This window comes from Staurois parvus, unplaced genomic scaffold (assembly GCF_062004578.1).
Source record: "Staurois parvus isolate SC_StPar_1 unplaced genomic scaffold, SC_StPar_1.0 ptg000361l, whole genome shotgun sequence".
Lineage (NCBI taxonomy): Eukaryota > Metazoa > Chordata > Amphibia > Anura > Ranidae > Staurois > Staurois parvus.
Window position 1 is genome coordinate 19,388,593 of NW_028318157.1, and position 18,908 is coordinate 19,407,500.

General features: G+C 42.4%; 1 protein-coding gene across 1 annotated transcript in view; it reads left to right on the forward strand.

The window, feature by feature from the left end:
• Positions 1-18,874, forward strand: part of LOC149456539 (rho guanine nucleotide exchange factor 6-like) — a gene marked incomplete at its 3' end in the record, with an annotated part of 47,885 nt that extends 29,011 nt beyond the window's left edge. The window contains exons 2-4 of the mRNA XM_089684868.1: positions 5,833-5,916; positions 16,003-16,087; positions 18,747-18,874. Of these exons, the coding sequence (XP_089540994.1) occupies positions 5,833-5,916; positions 16,003-16,087; positions 18,747-18,874 (297 nt within the window). The remainder of the gene's footprint in view (positions 1-5,832; positions 5,917-16,002; positions 16,088-18,746) is intronic.
• Positions 18,875-18,908: the final 34 nt, after the last annotated feature.

Below are 18,908 nucleotides of genomic sequence, written 5' to 3' on the forward strand. Positions count from 1 at the left end.
TATTACTAAAGAGGGAACACAACTCTGGGTGGGGGGGGGGGGGTCATTTTACACCCATATAATAATAATCCAATAATATGTGAGATCATAGAACCCCTATTTCTCCAAAATATGAAGAAAACAGTGCTATGGAGTAAGGACGTATAATGAATGGGACCCAATATAAAACAGTTTCTTCAGTGAATGTCAAAATTGTTTTGTCCATTGGCTCTCTGTACATGTGGATTTATTATAGCAGAACCTCACCCTAAGAAAGTTCCATTTTATGCCCTCCTCTTCTGTTTTTGCCACTTTTTTTTGGGGGGGGGGGGCAGGTACCTGGTTTTGACAGGTACCTGCTCCCACTTCCCGTCGGATTGCTGCATTGATCCACTGGAAGCCCCTTTCCCATCTTCTGCAACACATCGCAGGTCCCAGAAGGCTGCAGGACCATTCACAAAGGGCAGCACGGCTCACGCATGCGCAGTGGGCAGTTGGGTGTGCAGCTGCAAGGAACATGTTGGTGCTAAGGACCTCAAGACTGGCAAAGAAGCAGTTTAGGTGAGGACGGCGCTAGCCTCCTGGACAGGTAAGTTTCCTTTAAGTTAGCAGCTACAGTATTTTGTAGCTGCTGACTTTTTTTCTTTTCATAAAGGCTGAAGAACCACTCTAAAGTAGAACTATAGACAAAACTTTTTTTTTTTTTTCATTTTGGATAGAGTAAGCGAGGGTTTTAACCCTGTTAGTTTTCTTTGCCATCTGTGCCCCATTGGGGAGATTTACTTTCACTTCCTGTCCCAAAGCCAAAAAGGAAGTGAGAGGAAATCCCTGCAAATTTGAATTTTTAACTTTGACTTTTCAGTGATCATAGAAAACAGGACAACTAGAGAGGGCAAATCTCCATAACAGGCGCACAGACATCAATAAAAACCTGACCGGTGTTCTCATCCATCTCCACTCTGTCAGAAAATTTTTTTTGGCTTTAGTTCTACTTTAAAGAAACTTTTTCACTCCACAGCTCTATTCTATAGATTTATATTGCTTTCTGGTCCTGGGGACTTATATAGTGCCGTCAATTTACAGAGCACTTTACATATATATTGTACTTTCACATCAGTCCCTAACCCTCAAGGGGCGTACAATCTAAGGTCCTTAACTTACATTCATACATATACTAGGACCAATTTAGACAGGATCCAATTAACCTACCATCATGTCTTTGGAGAGCAGGAGAAAACTGGAGTACCTGGAGGAAACCCACGCAGACACAGGGAGAACATGCAAACTCCAGGCAGGTGATGCTGTGGTTGGGATTCAAACCAACGACCCTAGTGCTGCCAGGCGGAAGTGCTAATCATTTAGCCAGTATTCACTTTGTTCTGTTGTTACCCTGCCTGGCCCAGAGTCATGCCCTTTTTATTGTTTAAAGTTGAACTCGGGGCAAACCATTAAATACATTTATGTAAGCTGCTTTACCTGCAAAAAAAACCTATAATTCTGTTCAGTCAAGTTATGGGATATGGGTACCCTTGCCAGACATTACAACCAGGTCCTGGACTTCCCTGCAGAGTACACTGCTGTTTAGCAATAATACAGTCTGATCCAGGACCTACCCCAGGGGCAGCAGCACCCTTCCAAAGTTATCCCTGTGCTCCCTCTTTCTGTATAAATGGTATCAGTAGAGCCCTGACTGGCTCTACTTAACCTCCTATTCCCAGTCCTAGAGCTGCCATGCAAATTGATGCTTATCTATAGAGAAAAAATAAACATTTTGTAATGAATATATATCTAGAATAAATTGTGTTTTTACATTTTCAAAGAAGACATAAACCCAATTACTTAAATTCCCTAAAAGATGAAGGGCTCATGCATATGCCTACAGCGCCAAAATCCAGCGTATTAGATTCACTAACCTATGCCCAATTCACCCCCGCAGATGCTTACTTACCCTCTCTGGTAGCTCCATCCTCTCACACTGTCTGCTGCCCATCATTAGATTTTTTTATTGACCAAGCTGCAAACAGTGTAGGAGGATGCAGCGATCAGTGGTATGAAAGTGTCTGCGGGGGTGGGTTGGCACTGGTCAATCTTTTGAGGGAGCTAGGGATTGTTCCCAAAGTTGAACATGTCCTTCCAGTCTGCAGCTTATCACGTTGTCACATGTGCCTCTGCTGGTGACAACAATTGGGTATGCTGACACACATTGTGGAAGCATGATATTCTGTTGTCCCTATCCAAAAGATGCTAGCAGGAGGAAAGTTCAAAACTACTGTTAGAAAGTATTATTTTACCAAAAGGATTAGTTGATGCTTGGAACAGACTTCCAGTGGTAGTGAGTCAGTCAACAGTAAGTGGATTCAGATACGCTTGGGACAAACATAGGTCTATAATCAGACAAATAAAAGGTATAAAATAAAGGGGAGAGCAGACTCGATGGACACCACTTGGTCATGTTTCTGCTGTCTGTCTGCCACGTATGTTTCTATGTTTTCTGTTCAAATGACCTTAATATTCAAAAATTCTGAAAGATTCCTACAGCCACAGCTACCACTGTTTCTCTTGGTTAATGAAGAGTCACTGCAAATAATGCAAATATAAAAATTGCTGCGCTGACTCTCCCAAAAACTACTTTAAATATTTAATAAATAAATGAATGAACTCCCTACTACACAAAGAGTCCCCACAAATGTGCATGTGCTATAATGCCCTGTGGGCTGGCAGTTATATCCCTCCTCCCCAGTGACTAAATCCCAAATAAACCAATAAGTAAATACAAGCTGCTTAACCTCTTGGCGCCGGCTGCACATTTGCGTTCTATTAAAAAAACCCATATGTGCTTAGAGTGCGTACCCTGTGCGCTCCCAGAACACATGTCCGGTGCTCACAGAAAGGTCCCGAATCTCCTCTTTCGATCGGGACCTTTCCCAATCATGCGACCACCGTGATGATGTGTTGCGGCGGTCACATGACCCGCCCCGCCTCCCGGCTTCTGAAACCCTTAAAGGGCCAGGAGGCGCCGATGCCAAGGGGTTAAACGACAATAGTAGCACATATACAATGTCATAAACTGTGTATACAGTGAAATTGTATAAAACTATATATAGTGGGGCAAAAAAGTATTTAGTCAGCCACCAATTGTGCAAGTTCTCCCACTTAAAAAGATGAGAGAGGCCTGTAATTGGCATCATAGGTAGACCTCAACTATGAGAGACAAAATGAGAAAAAAAATCCAGACAATCACATTGGCTGATTTGGAAAGAATTGATTTGCAAATTATGGTGGAAAATAAGTATTTGGTCAATATCAAAAGTTCATCTCAATACTTTGTTATATATCCTTTGTTGGCAATGACAGAGGTCAAACGTTTCCTGTAAGTCTTCACAAGGTTGGCACACACTGTTGCTGGTATGTTGGCCCATTCCTCCATGCAGATCTCCTCTAGAGCAGTGATGTTTTGGGGCTGTCGCTGGGCAACATGGACTTTCAACTCCCTCCAAAGGTTTTCGATGGGGTTGAGATCTGGAGACTGGCTAGGCCACTCCAGGACCTTGAAATGCTTCTTACGAAGCCACTCCTTCGTTGCCCGGGCTGTATGTTTGAGATCATTGTCATGTTGGAAGACCCAGCCACGTTTCATCTTCAATGCCCTTGCTGATGGAAGGAGGTTTGCACTCAAAATCTCACGATACATGGCCCCATTCATTCTGTCCTGTACATGGATCAGTCGTCCTGGTCCCTTTGCGGAGAAACAGCCCCAAAGCATGATGTTGCCACCCCCATGCTTCACAGTAGGTATGGTGTTCTTTGGATGCAACTCAGCATTCTCTCTCCTCCAAGCACAACGAGTTGTGTTTCTACCAAACAGTTCTATTTTGGTTTCATCTGACCATATGACATTCTCCCAATCCTCTTCTGGATCATCCAAATGCTCTCTAGCAAACTTCAGACAGGCCTGGACATGTACTGGCTTAAGCAGGGGGACATGTCTGGAACTGCAGGATCTGAGTCCCTGGCGGCGTAGTGTGTTACTGATGGTAGCCTTTGTTACGTTGGTCCCAGCTCTCTGCAGGTCATTCAGTAGGTCCCCCCGTGTGGTCCCCCCGTTTTCTCACCGTTCTTGTGATCATTTTGACCTCACGGGGTGAGATCTTGCGTGGAGCCCCAGATCGAGGGAGATTATCAGTAGTCTTGTATGTCTTCAATTTCTAAGTATTGCTCCCACAGTTGATTTGTTCACACCAAGCTGCTTGCCTATTGGAGATTCAGTCTTCCCAGCCTGGTGCAGGTCTACAATTTTGTTTCTGGTGTCCTTTGACAGCTCTTTAGTCTTCACCATAGTGGTGTTTGGAGTGTGACTGTTTGATGTTGTGGACAGGTGTCTTTTATACTGATAACAAGTTCAAACAGGTGCCATTGATACAGGTAATGAGTGCAGGACAGAGGAGCCTCTTAAAGAAGAAGGTACAGGTCTGTGAGAGGCAGAAATCTTGCTTGTTTGTAGGTGACCAAATACTTATTTTCCACCATAATTTGCAAATCAATTCTTTCCAAATCAGCCAATGTGATTGTCTGGATTTTTTTTCTCATTTTGTCTCTCATAGTTGAGGTCTACCTATGATGCCAATTACAGGCCTCTCTCATCTTTTTAAGTGGGAGAACTTGCACAATTGGTGGCTGACTAAATACTTTTTTGCCCCACTGTATATATAAGTGTGCAAAACATATAATAATGTGCAAACATATAAAAGTTCCAAAACAATTGAAAGTCCCAAAAGAAACCCGCATCCGGTGTGAATATTAAGTGATACAGTAGTAAATCTTCTTATCCATAGCAATTCTCTGTGCGTAGTGCTCCAATTAGTGCTCCCCTCCAGAGCCCCGCTCACCACAGATATTTGACCACCTGGAATGGTAGGTCAAATATCGCATGAGATGTTGCAGCGCTCTCCTGCAGGAAAGTTGGCCGTCTGTGTGGTCTTGACACCTCTATACACTCATGACAGACTCCATAGTGGAAACTCCTCCAGAACCCCCACAGTACTCCTTCACCACCATAAAAACATCAAAGGGAAACTTCCATAGCGTAACACCGTATTTATTAGGTAAAAAATGTTTAAAATTGCACTTACATAAAAACCATGTGTATGGCACTTTAAATCCCAGCAAAAAGCAATTCCTTCTCAGAGGACAAGTGTAGCGCTATCAAGCCCTACCCTAGGAGCATCACTCACTTCAAATAATGCCTTTTATTTTAATTTTTGGTAGAATAGAAAAGGGTCAGAAGCCCTCTTGGGGTTTTTTTTGTTATGTCTCCATTGGAGAGATTGCACCTCACTTCCTGTCTAAGTGACCACATGAAGTGAGGGACATCTTCCCAATAGAGACAGACAGTAGCAAAAGACTAACTCCTAACAGAGATCCTATGGCCCTTGTTATTCAGCCAAATTTTCACTTTAATTCAATCATTTTTTTTTATTTAGACAAATATTAACTACTAAAATTAGTTTTTAATTTTAACTACTAATTTTGGCAAGTACATTGTTCGCATGGGGGTTGTGACATCACCTACTCTGACACTATAGCTTACTTAGGGTGGATTGGTGAATATATCTTTCAGGGTAGTGGGGTTTCAGGAGGCAATGTTATCCTGCCCATTGAATGCAATGTTCTTTGATGCTCACATAGTTGTATAGGGGTTCTAAATTGAATTTTCAGTTTTTTCCATCACCACTGTTTATTATGCTTGTATGTATCAGTGAAAAACCCATTTTATATAGCTAATATTTGTAATGCGCTATGTCTGTATGTATATAACTATATAGCACATTTCAACATGTTCTCTCTTCTCATTAGTTTGCAGCAGAACCGAAGAGTGAAGCCGACTGCCTGGAAAACATCCGAGAGTTCCTGAGAGCATGCAGTTCTCTCCGGGTTGAGGTAAGCGTTCAGTGCCGTGCATTGCAAGTATCGCTTACTTCTGTTACATTATGCATGAAGCTGAGCAAGTGATGTGCAGGTAACATCAGACGCATTGGTTTTGTCAAACTAGGTTAGAGCTTCTCTGTGCAAAATACCACCTGTAAATGGTTCTACACAACATCTATGCAGTCTTAAAGTGATTGTAAAGTCATTTTTTTAAATAAAAATCATGATATATTCGCCTGCTCTGTGCAATGGAATTGCAGAGAATGTCTTAGAACCTCCTCTTCTGGGGTCCCCTGTCAGCACTCTTGGGTCCTCCTCTTCTCTGTGTGCCACCATAGGAAGCCACTTCCCATAGTGGCACACTTTCAGGCTCAATCGTGAGCCACACTGCCTGCGTCCATAGACACAGCACAGCCTGGCCCTGCCCTCCACTCCCTCCTCACAGGATTTTACTGACAGCAGCAAGAACAATTGGCTCCTACTGCTCACAGCAAAGACTCTGAGAGCATAGAGAGCCGCTACAAACCGACCCAGCTCTGGATTGAGTGAGGACTCAGGTAAGTATAAGGGGGGGGGGGGATTTTTAAGGGGGTATACTGTTAACTAAATACTCTTTACCTTAACCACTTCCAGACCGGACACTTTTACCCCCTTCCTGACCAGGGCAATTTTCAGCTTTCAGCGCTATCACACTTTGAATGACAATTGCGCAGTCATGCAACACTGTACCCAAATGAATTGTTTACCATTTTTTTGAGACAGATAAAGCTTTATTTTGGTGGTATTTATTCACCGCTGGGATTTTTATTTTTTTTGCTATGTAAATGAAAAAGTCCAAAAATGTTTAAAAAGAAGTGTTTTTTTTTTATACAATTTTGCAAATAAATAATATTTCATCATATATCTTTACCAAAATTTATTCCGTTATCTTTTTAGTAAAAAAAAAAAAATTATAATTTTTAAACATTTTTTTTGACATTTTCATTTTATTTTTTTATATTATTTTTTTTTTTACATACTGTCACCCTAGCAGTACAGTGTCACCATGGTGACACTGTACTACTTGTGGGGGGTGATGAAGATTTTTTATTTTTTTTTACACTGATTGCTTTTACACCCATATAGGATGTAAAAGCAATCATTTCTCTTTCTCTCTGTCTGCATTCTTGCACTCATTGAGAAGTACTGAGTGAGCTGTGATTGGTCACAGCTTGTCACATGGTACAAGGCTGTTGGGAATAGCCTTGTACCATGTGACCTCTGTGATTCACAGATTTCACACATAGTAAGCAATGATGTCACAAGTGACATCTTGCTTACTACTTTGCATGTGATCACTGATTGGCCAATCAGTGATCACATGATCGGGACCTCGTACAGAGGTCCTGTCCGACGATCGGTGTTTCACTGTGTCCGGAGGACACAGCGGGCACCGGATCGCGGTGCTGCGCTCTCCGAGGGAGTGCGCACAAGCAGGGTGCGGGGAGGCCGTTTATAAACGGCCACCCGACTCTACACTGCCACCGTCCGGCCGTTTATATGCAATGGCCGGTTGGGAAGTGGTTAACGCTCTCAGCAAAGACTATGAGAGCAGGGAGAACCGCTACAGACAGGCGCAGTAATGGATTGAGTGAGGACTCGGTTAAGTATAAAGGGGGGGGGGGGATTTTAACCCCTTCGTGCCTAAGGGTAAAACAAATCTTAACGCCTAAGCACAATTTTGCAACTTTGATATGTGTTAGCAAAACCGTACATATCATCACAACTACTTTGTGCATCCAGGTGGGTTATACCGCGTTTTTTTCAGGACAAATTGGGCTTTCATTAGGTGGTAAATGGTAATGGATATCTACTGATTTTTTTTTTTGTATTACCAAAGGAAAATTGACTCAAAATAGTAAATAAACACTTTTTTTTAAATTTAGCTGTATATTTCTTGCTACTACCATACCCTACAAACAAAGAACAACCCAAAATAACTTTTCCTGCTCCCGACGATCGCATCGATACCACTTATGTGTATGCTAGTTGTTGTTTGTACCCATACTACAGCCCAGAAACAATAGTACACAATCTGCTTTTCCTTTTTTTTTTTTTTTTTTTTTTTTTTTTTTAATCCTGCCACTAACTGACACTGATACTAATTTAAAAATGTAAAAAAAAAACCCTGACCTTGCCCCAAACACTAACCCTGGTACAGACCTAGATCAAACCTTGATCTAGGTATTTTTGTTTCTTTTTTTTCATTATTTGTATTATTTATTTACACACACGTTTTTTTTCTTGTCTCTGAAAGGACAGAGAGAGATACAATGTATATCTCTCCTCCCATTCAGAGAGAAAAAACAAGGGGGGTGGGCTTCACAGTGATTAATCACTGTGATAGCCAATCAGAGGCTATGACAGCGATCTGGTGACCCAGAATCAGGAGTTCCGGGTCCCGATCGATAGTGACACCCTGGTCTTTTGAGCAGCAGAAATACAGGTATGCAAATTAGCTCCCCACGGAAAAAAGTTCAGTTCTGTGAGGCCGCTAATTTGCGTGCGTTCAGCATCAAAGGGGTTAAGGGGGTATACTGCTGCCTAAATATTTTTTACCTTAATTACCTAAGCAAAGACTGTGGGAGTGGAGAGCCACTACAGACATGAATATCTTCTATGTAAGTCTAGGATATATTCACTTTACCTATAGGTATTATTATAGGCTTACCTGTAGGGTACAAGACAAAAACTACTTGGTTTAGTTTACTACTGCTCTAACAGTATTAGACAAGGCGATGAGAGGTGCTGTAGGTATTTGTAGGCAGTGGTAAGTGCTGGCATTTTATACCTGCTAGCATCTTTTTTTTTAGTAACTAAATCCCATTAAAGCGGAGTTCCACTCTGTAAAAAAATAAAAGTCAGCAACTACAAAAACTCTAGCTGCTGACTTTTAAAAAAAACAGCCACTCACCTGTCCCTCGATCCCACTTTGCCCCCCCCCCCCCCCGCTGCAACCTGTTTCTCCAGCCGTCCTGTATTCCAGGAGGCTGGCATCTTCAGTGTGGGCACCAGGGTGTGACAGCTTGCGCATGTGCGAATAGCACTTCGCTTCCTGAATGGCCCCGTCATCTTCTGGGGCCTGTCACATGTCCCACAAGACTTCGGGAGGGAGGGTAGGAGGACAACTTCTGTTTCTGATCGCCTAGGCGAATACAGCGGAAATGGGAGCGGGTACCTGTCAAATTCGGGTACCCATTTCCCCCCCACTCCCCAAAGGTGTCAATTATTAATGGGGAGCGGGGGACCAATCTTTAAAGCGGAACTTCTACTTTTGGGTGGAACTCCACTTTAAGGCCTGCTTCACAGTACTGCAATATTAAATGCAACTTGAATCGTACAGAATCGCATGACAAGGGAAGTGACATTGTTTTCAGTGGTGTTCATGCACATCCATGCAGCTTAGCATGGTACGATTTTGGAAAAGGTTCCTGTGCTACGTTGGTGCAATTCCAGTGCGATTATGGACCCATAGAATATACAAACTTTATCAAAGTTGCATCCAAGTAATACATAATTGCACTGAACACGGTATCAAAATTGGATCACAGCAGTGTGAACCTAATCTTAATCTGAACTCCAGGATTTATTTGTATTGCATACTTATATTGGTCCAGTTTGGAACAACATAAGTATATATTACTCATACCCAGTGGACTACTAGGGAAGCTGGAAATCATTTTAGTAGTCAACATTACTACAGTGATAACTGCAATCTCCCAGGTCCTGCTCAGGTTCTATGCAAGCGGCTGCCCCAGCTTATTGCAGAAGGAGGAATGTCAGGTCCACACGGCATACAGACCTGGCCAGGTGAATGCAGTACTGTAGGACCATATGCCACACAGACCTGGCAGTGAAAGAGTTAAAGGAGAAGGAGCTGTACTTCTATGTATCACAGGAGTGCAGTTTGTTCTGCGTGCAGTTCAGTCCAGGCTCTGAAAAGATCCTGACCAAATGGTCAGGGTCCACCCAGAGAACTGGACCGGCAGCTGGCTGAGCTTCTCGGCTGCGGCACTGGGAAAGTGAGCTAACTGGTCCTTCCCCACTCCAGCCCAGCGCTCCAGTGAGAGCTTGAGGGGAGCAAGCAGAAGGTGACTAACAGTCACGACTCTCTGCTCAGAGCGGAGGGGAGAACCGAGCAATCAGCGGTGTTTAATTGCTCAGTGGAGAGCTGGGTGGGACAGATGTAGCATCAGATTGATGCTGCATCCATCTAGGTGAGTATGTTTTTCTTTTTTTTTTCTATAAACTCCATACTTCTCTTTTAAGTAGTTATTTTACAATGTATTGGATTCTATTCCGACGTGAAGCTTTTTATACCATTTCATGGAGTTTTAGTGAATGAAAAGTTTTATGAATTAAAAGGTTTTTTGTTACCTCATTTATTTTCAGGTCATTGAAGCTTATAGGAGGAATGTATGTGATATGGAATTAAAGATATTGCAGTATATTTTGACTGCCTGATTATCTGTTTGGTTTTTCATGTTCTGTCATGTAGATTTGGAATATTTCAAATCTTTTTTTCACATTCTTTACTGGCTGAATTTTTCTTTTATCTGTACAAAATCAATGCAAGTTATAAGTATTAAACAATTCTGCACAACCATTCCAAAAACTTTCACTGGGTGTCACCCATGGAGGTAAATATAGCAGGGAGTGCTGGGGTGTTATGTAGGCCATAGACGGTTCGTTTATCGGCCGATTTTTCGTCCGAAAGAATAATTGTTCGATTTTCACACTTTTAGTGGGGCAATGCATCGGCCGATTTTCGCAGTTCCTCCTCATTTCTTTTATCGGTCATGCTGGAAAATTTGTGAAAAACGGCCGATTTTCGCAATCATTGGTGGCAACAGAACGACTGATGTTTTATTTTTCGGACGAAAAATAGTCCGATAAACGAACCGTCTATGGTCTGCATTAGTTTTGATTTGTGCTCTGCCCTCCCTCTTCAACAGTAGTCGTAAGATCGTTGAATCATCAATCAGTGGGTGCTGTCTCAATACAGTGTTCCAGTTGGGTGGGGGAGGGGTATTTCCTTCTTCCACATTATTTGTGTGGATGGGGGAATCTGTACCCCTTTTTTTTTGTTCAGCTCAGTTTTTCAGGCGGACCTGATCTGAAGGTCTACGCTATCCTGTGGACAGGCGGGTGTAAACAGATTTGTGTCAGTTTACATACGTCTACCTGTGGGTCTGATCAGGGCTACTAAAAAAAACAGGAGAGGACTCCAGCTTCCATCTAGGTGGAGCAGATCGGAGACACCCGGTGTAAAAGAACGGCAGAGTCTGTTTATTCCTGGCTGCCCTTAGAGCAGAGCAGGCTCTATCTGTGTCCACTCTGCATAAACTGAGCGGACATGGATCTGTCATCCGCCCGATCTGCAGGGGATCAGCTCACAGAATCTGCTGCTAATCGCAAAAGAATCCGCCCCGTGTGAAAGGGGCCTAAAGCTTTCAGAAAAAGGGAATGTCTTTCAGGTATGGCACAAGCCCAGTGGCCTCAAATCCAACCATCTTTGCTCATTTTAAAAAGAGAAGTGTCTGCCTCAGAACTCAGACACAATGTTGCCTTTTCTGAGCTGAAGAAAACCGGTAAGTTTGTAATGAATTTGAAGTTCTTTTTGCTGACGGTTGTCATCTTAAGAGGGAAGTATCTGTGGGAAGGGGGTTTGTGGGCCATTACTTCCCAGCTGAGGGGATTTTCTGATTGTGAATACTGGCTTAGCTCGTTTTACTCACAATTTTATATTTCTATTATGTCACGTCTACTGGTGGTTAAATGAGGAGAATGTTATTGACATGTGCAAACCAACCACAATGGTCTGCAGTATGGCTATACAGTGTGCCTGTTATACAAAACTAAATGCGGTTTGATGCTGATACAAGTTGGAAAGTAGTCTAAGATTACTGTCACATTATCTATTTTTAGAAATGTCAGATGTTAAAATTCTTGCATTCAACCTTCCTTTTTTTTTTTTTTTTTTAAAAAAAAACATTGAGGTAGATTTCAAAAGAAAAAAAAAGTTTGCACTGCCACTACAAGTATATGTGTCAATACATGTAAACTACACTGAGTTGCTGCAATTGCCAATTCTGTGTATTCCTCACATAACTGAAAATAATGAAAAAGTGCACATATTACACTGCTGTGTGACAACAATAAATAAATGCTGAACGTGTATAATGCAATAATACAATAAAAAGAACAAAATGCTGCCTTTGAATACTTCAATAAAAAAACATGATCAAGTCTCTGCTAAGTGTAAACACAAATAATTCCAATTGCCACTATTAGAAGTGTCTTCCTGTTGATAAGTGAACCCACAGTCCTGGTGCTGTCAGTTTTCAACTCTTGTGCATCACCACAAAACCGTGATATCCGATAGACCCTCACCTTCATAAATTAACCTATAATAGGTCACAATGTGCCTCTCCCCTTACATTAGGGGGTGCCTAAAACTTTCACGGTTCTTCTCACACTCCAGATCGCTTCCTGGAGGTCTCTTTGTCCTCAGTGTAATCACTTCTAACTCCTTGCTTCTATGCATCAGTCTCACAGCCACAGAAGAGCACCCATAGTGTAATATTTAAAACCACAGATAATATTTATTAAAATGTACTCCCATAACATAGGTAGTAATTATTTGATGCACCAAAATTTTGGTGGCTTAAACATATTGGACGCAAATAGCCAATACAGGTGCCGATAGGGGGCTGTGTGTACTGCATATGAGGGGCGATGGAGAAAGGCAGGAGAAGAGCAGTGTATACAGTAAGATATCGGTAAATGTCCCTGCTGGTTTTTGAATATAATTACCAGCTTTTTTCCCCTTCACTATAGCTCTGAGAATGAGCGGTCATTCTCCCCTGCGCTAAAGGAAACTAAGGGGCGGAGTCACTGGGTAATGTCACTGGGTGACCCCACCCCTTAGTTTCCTTTAGCAGAGGGGAGAATGACCGCTCATTCTCAGAGCTATAGTGAAGGGAAAAAAAGCCAGTAATTACATTTAAAAAACCAGCAGTGACATATAGGGGGAGCCTGAGTGTATACACTGCTCCTCTCCTGCCCCCTCCTTGCAAACACTGCCCCCCACTCCCCCCTACAAAGAGGACCTGTCACTCATATGCTATCACATAGGGGACTATTGGTCCCCTATGTGATAGCAATAAAATCATAAGTTAAAAAAATAAATAATACACATTAAAGTTAAAAAAAAAATAAAAATCTGAGCTCCCCACCCCCACATACGCAGACGTTTCGGTTTTCGGCCACGAGCATTCTGAATTTTCGGTATCCGTTTCGGCACCAGAATTTTTATTTCGGTACACCACTAGTAATAATACACAGAATAAAAAAAAAGGTATTGATTTCTTCCTCTTAGCACTCCAGCGTACCACTGCACTTCCGGTTTCACCTGGCTCCTCCCCACGCATATCATCACAAATGACATTTATTTTTATTTTTTATTTATTTCAGGTACTTATATAGTGCTGTAAATTTACGCAGCGCTTTACATATATATATTATACATTCACATCAGTCCCTAACCCTGAAGGGGTGTACAATCTAAGGTCCCTAACTCACATTCATATACAAGGGCCAATTTAGACAGGATCCAATTAACCTACCAGCATGTCTTTGGAGTGTGGGAGGAAACCGAAGTACCCGGAGGAAACCCACGCAGGCACAAGGAGAACATGCAAACTCCAGGCAGGAGGTGCCGTGGCTGGGATTCGAACCAACGACCCTAGTATTGCCAGGCAGAAGTGCTAACCATTTAGCCACTGTGCTGCCCATCATGTGACAATACAGGTACTTCATCATGTGACGATACAGGTACTTACTTCATCATGTGATGATACAGGTACAGATACCTGCAGGTTCTCTTTTGACAAGTGTGCAGGTGTTGGTGAGTGGCCCCGAATGCACAATGTCTGTGTTTGGGGCCATACACATGCATCCACACACCTGTCAAATTAGGACCTGTGACTGCGTTCATACAGTTGTTGTGTCCCTATGGCGTAACATAGGCTGCCTGCACACAGCTCCAGCCACATGAAAAAAAAAAATATCTGGTTCACGCTGTTCAGGCCACAGCACCCATGTGAATGAGCCCAAGAGCTTATTCACATACAGAGTTTTTAACCGTGTTTGCGGTGTGTTTTTTAACATGACATGACACGAAAACTGCACCAAACACGCACCGCGGGTATGTTTTTGATGTGTTTTCCATTTATTTCAATGTGGAGGTGAGTTTTTAGTGCATTTTCTTTAAATCACCAAACCTGCATCAAAAATGCAGCAGGCAGGATTTTTAAAACCGCACCTGACCCGCAATGGATCAGTTACAATGTTGCACAGTTTTCTTCCCCTTTTTTTACATAAAAAATAGATCAGTATGAAAGCAGCCTTATTTGTGAACTCAGTACGGTTTTATCTTTTAGATGTAGCAATAATTTTGTAAGTTATGTTGTGTTTGTGTCCTCTAATAAGGATTTTAGTGTATTTTTTGTGAAAAGGGGATGCTGACACAGAAAATAGAAAACTCACAGAAAAAAAGCAGCTAAGCAAAATATTCATTTAAAAAACACACAGAAAACTGCAGGAAATGCAAATGCTTCCATATGCATTTTTACTTGCATTTTTTATTTGCACAAGTGTGAACCAGCCTTAATGGTGAGAGTCCAGGTGTTTAAAATAATCACAAAGTGATTGCACTTTACTGGTATTTTTAGTGTACACAGGTTTTTCTGTGCTGGGACACACCAGTACTGCATACCACCACTTCCTGGCACTGGTCCTGCACTGCGCATTTTACTTGCATTCAGTTGGAGCTTCTCCGACACTCAGCAGAAGGAACAGAGGCTGTCATTGGTTCAGGCATCTCTTCCTTGCAATGCTGGCAGCCAATCTATAAGAACCCCTGTGTAACACGTACAGTAGGTTGTAAGAGTCTGCTGTCAAAGAACAAGTAAAGCTGGCCATAGATTGATAAAAATCAGCCTGTTCAGCAAGGACCAGGCCATACTTGCAACAGCAAGTGCAGGTGATGTCAGGGCACTTCTGTGTGCACAGGTACTTGTATCTCTTCTGTTTGTGCGTATATGCATGTGTGTAAATGTAGGGGAGTGTGAATGTGCAAGATGCATGCTTGCTCAAGTGCATATGTGAGAGTGCCAGTGTTTGCACAAGTGTGCGTGTGCATGTGTGAACATGCTAAGGTTTGTGCAGGTGCATGCAGGTGTATAAGTAAATGGGGTGTTTTATACTGAATGATGTGTGCATGCATAGCTAACAAAAACAATTTCATGACTAATGTTCATCAGAGTTGATAAGCCTCCTTTTACATTATTTTGGCTTGCTCTGAAAAGGTGAACCTGTGTCAAGGCTACAGGCATTCAAGCATTTACAGTACAGATTGTCAATGGGCAGTAAAAATGCTGTAAAACAAGCCCCCATTGACCTCTTAGTGCAGGAACTGCGGAACAATTAATTCTCAAAATTTACATTAGAAACACTGAAGTCATTTACTGCTAGTTATGAATGTGTACATAGCTGAAAGTCCATAGCCTGGCCACTGGGTCAAGTAGGGTCTGTTCACACCAGCTGCTGCATTGCAACATAGCGACTGGTGTGCAGTGCGATCCAGGCGGACCAGCGCAGTGTTGATGTGCCAATACCAGTGCATTTCACTGTTCACTTTTTGTTTTAATGAACTTTATTGAAATGTCACACAGTGGCTGTTGGCTGGTGTGCTGTGACCCAAGCTGCACTGGAGAAAAGTTCTGCATGCAGGACTTTTTTTCAGAGCACGCTGACCACACACTATTGCAACAAAGTGCTGTGAAACAGCTACACTGGAGACAAGGCATTTTGCTTTGTTTTGTGGTGGGACTGCGCTGGATTAGCCACGGAATGCAGTCCCACTGCACCTGGTGTTAATGGACTCTGAATGTAACAAATTCATTTTATTTATAAATACTATTATCCTGTGCTGATAATATTTGTCATTTGATTGAGGTTGCATTTCTCTATTAAATCTTTATATCTGTTTTGTAGCTGTTTGATGCAACTGACCTCTACACTGGTGAGAATTTTCCAAAGATCTTGAGCACTCTTTCTGCAATAAACAGAGCTACTGAAGGTAGGACATATGGACATATTCTATAACTAGTAGGAATCACTTGTATGTACTTTAAAAAAAATAAAGTTATTAAAGATGTGAGTCTTTTAATAAGGTCCCTTGTTCATGCTTTATAACAGTGTTTCTCAACCTTTTCTCAGTTGATGCACCCTTTAAAATTATGGAAAATTTCAAGGCACCCTGTATGGACAGTCCTGAGGCACCCCATTCTAAAATGTAAAAATATATTCTAATATTTTTATACACTGCTCAGAAAAATTAAAGGAAAACTTTTTAATCAGAGTATAGCATCAAGTCAATTAAACTCCTGGGATATTGATCTGGTCAGTTAAGTAGCAGAGGGGGGTTGTTAATCAGTTTCAGTTGCTTTGATGTTTATGAAATTAACAAGAGGTGCACTAGATGGCAACAATGAGACGACCCCCCCAAAACCGGAATGATTTTACAGGTGGAGGCCACTGGCATTTTTTCACTACTCACCTTTTCTGACTGTTTTTCACTAGTTTTGCATTTGGCTAGGGTCAGTGTCACTACTGGTAGCATGAGGTTATACCTGGACCCTACAGAGGTTGCACAGGCAGTCCATCTCCTCCAGGATGGCACATCAATACGTGCCATTGCCAGAAGGTTTGCTGTGTCTCCCACCACATGTCTCAAGAGCATGGAGGAGATTCATTGAGACAGGCAGTTACTCTAGGAGAGCTGGACAGGGCCGTAGAAGGTCCTTAACCCATCAGCAGGATCGGTATCTGCTCCTTTGTGCAAGGAGGAACAGGATGAGCACTGCCAGAGCCGTACAAAATGACCTCCAGAAGGCCACTGGTGTGAATGTCTCTGACCAAACAATCGAATGGCATTTTACATTGAACACCAGAATCAGCAGGTCCGCCACTGCCACCCTGTGCTTTTCAAAGATGAGAGCAGGATCACCCTGAGCACATGTGAAAGACATGAATGGGTCTGGAGAACCCATGGAAAATGTTATGCTGCCTGTAACATCGTTCATCATGACCATCTTGGTGGTGGGTCAGTGATGGTCTGGGAAGGCATATCCATGAAGGGATGCACAGACCTTTACAGGCTAGACAATGGTACCCTGACTGCCATTAGGTATCAGTATGAAATCCTTAGACCCATTGCCAGACCCTACACTGGTGTAGTGGGTCCTGGGTTCCTCCAGGTGCACAACAATGCCTGGCCTCATGTTGCAAGAGTATGCAGGCAATTCCTGGAGGATGAAGGAATTGATACCATTGAATGGCCCCCATGCTCGCCTGACCTAAATCCAATAGAACACCTCTGGGATATCATGTTTCGGTCCATCCGACGCCTCCAGGTTGCACCTCAGACTGTCCAGGAGCTCAGCAATGCCCTGGTCCAGATCTGGGAGGACATACCCCAGGACACTCTCATTAGGAGCTTGCCCCAACGTTGTCAGGCATGCATACAAGCCCGTGGGGCCATACAAACTACTGAGTACCATTTTGAGTTGCAGCAATGCAATTTCAGCAAAATGGACTATCCTGCTGCATCATTTTTTAACTTTCATTTTTGGGGTGTCTTTGAATTCAGTCCTCTGTAGGTTGATCACTTTCATTTATATCAAATGATAGGGCATCCTTACGTTCCTAACATATTACCCAGTCCATATCTGTATAGATATCCGGCATATATTTTTCCCCATTGAGATCTGATATGTTTTCAAAGTGTTCTTTTAATTTTTTTTGAGCAGTGTATAATGCAGCAACACCACACACATATGACACCCAACGTTAGAGGTGATTTAGTCCCCCAAAGCAAATACACCTTTGCACACTGGTACTGACTAGTATTCCAGTGTTTTTCTTCTCCCTCAGTTTTTGTCCATCACTGAGCTAATGTGACCCCAGTACTGACAGAGAGGGGCGGGGGAGGGTCAAACAAGGATGCCGTGAAGGCAACCGACATCCTCCTTATCAATTGATGATTCCATTGGTTGTCCGGATGCCAGCGGCTAGAAGGTGGTAATGGCGCACAATGAAAACCTGTGGCTTTGTGTAACTAAAAGGAAGGCTAGTTCCACCCGCTGGCTTGTATACAAGTTTTGGGCAAATTTTAGACATTTTGCCAAGGCATCCCTGAAGAAACCTCAAGGCACCGTGGGTGAAAAAGGTTGTTTTATACATTGACTGTAAATTATATAATGCCTGATGAATGGATCTAAGTTTTCCTGAAGGGTATCACTTAAACTGCAAACTTTCTGCATTAATCTGTGGCTAAGGCGATCTGAGACTCTGCTACTCTTTTTTGTTAGTTATATGACACCAACCTACCCACATGTTGGACCTCTCCCATCAGATTCTTCATCTTTCCTTTCTCCTTCCCCTTTATCATCCTAGCCCTGTCCTCACTTTTCCGTCTCACCTCTTACATCAGGCTCCTCTTTATTCCCACTTCTATAACATCATCTTTATTAAACAGGTTCACACCCTTACAAAACAATGCATTCACTAGAACTATGAAGATTAACTATCTACTTTGTTCTTTCCTTTAGTTATCTCCTCCTGACATTTTTAGAATCTTTAATCACTGTAACACTGTATACGATTGTATTATAGTTAATCAGATTAATAGAAGTGGCGTGTTTAGTATAAATGTAGTGTACATATTTCTTTGACAGAACAGGCGTCGAAGAGGCCATGTTCCCGAACTCTCTCTCAGACGCATAATTTTGCTTCCTCATCACAAACAAATCCTCAGGGAACAGACCGCTCCTCAAAAGTTGTAAGAAGACAGTCAAAACCTGTGGTATGTACTTGCACTTGAATCCTCAACCACAGCT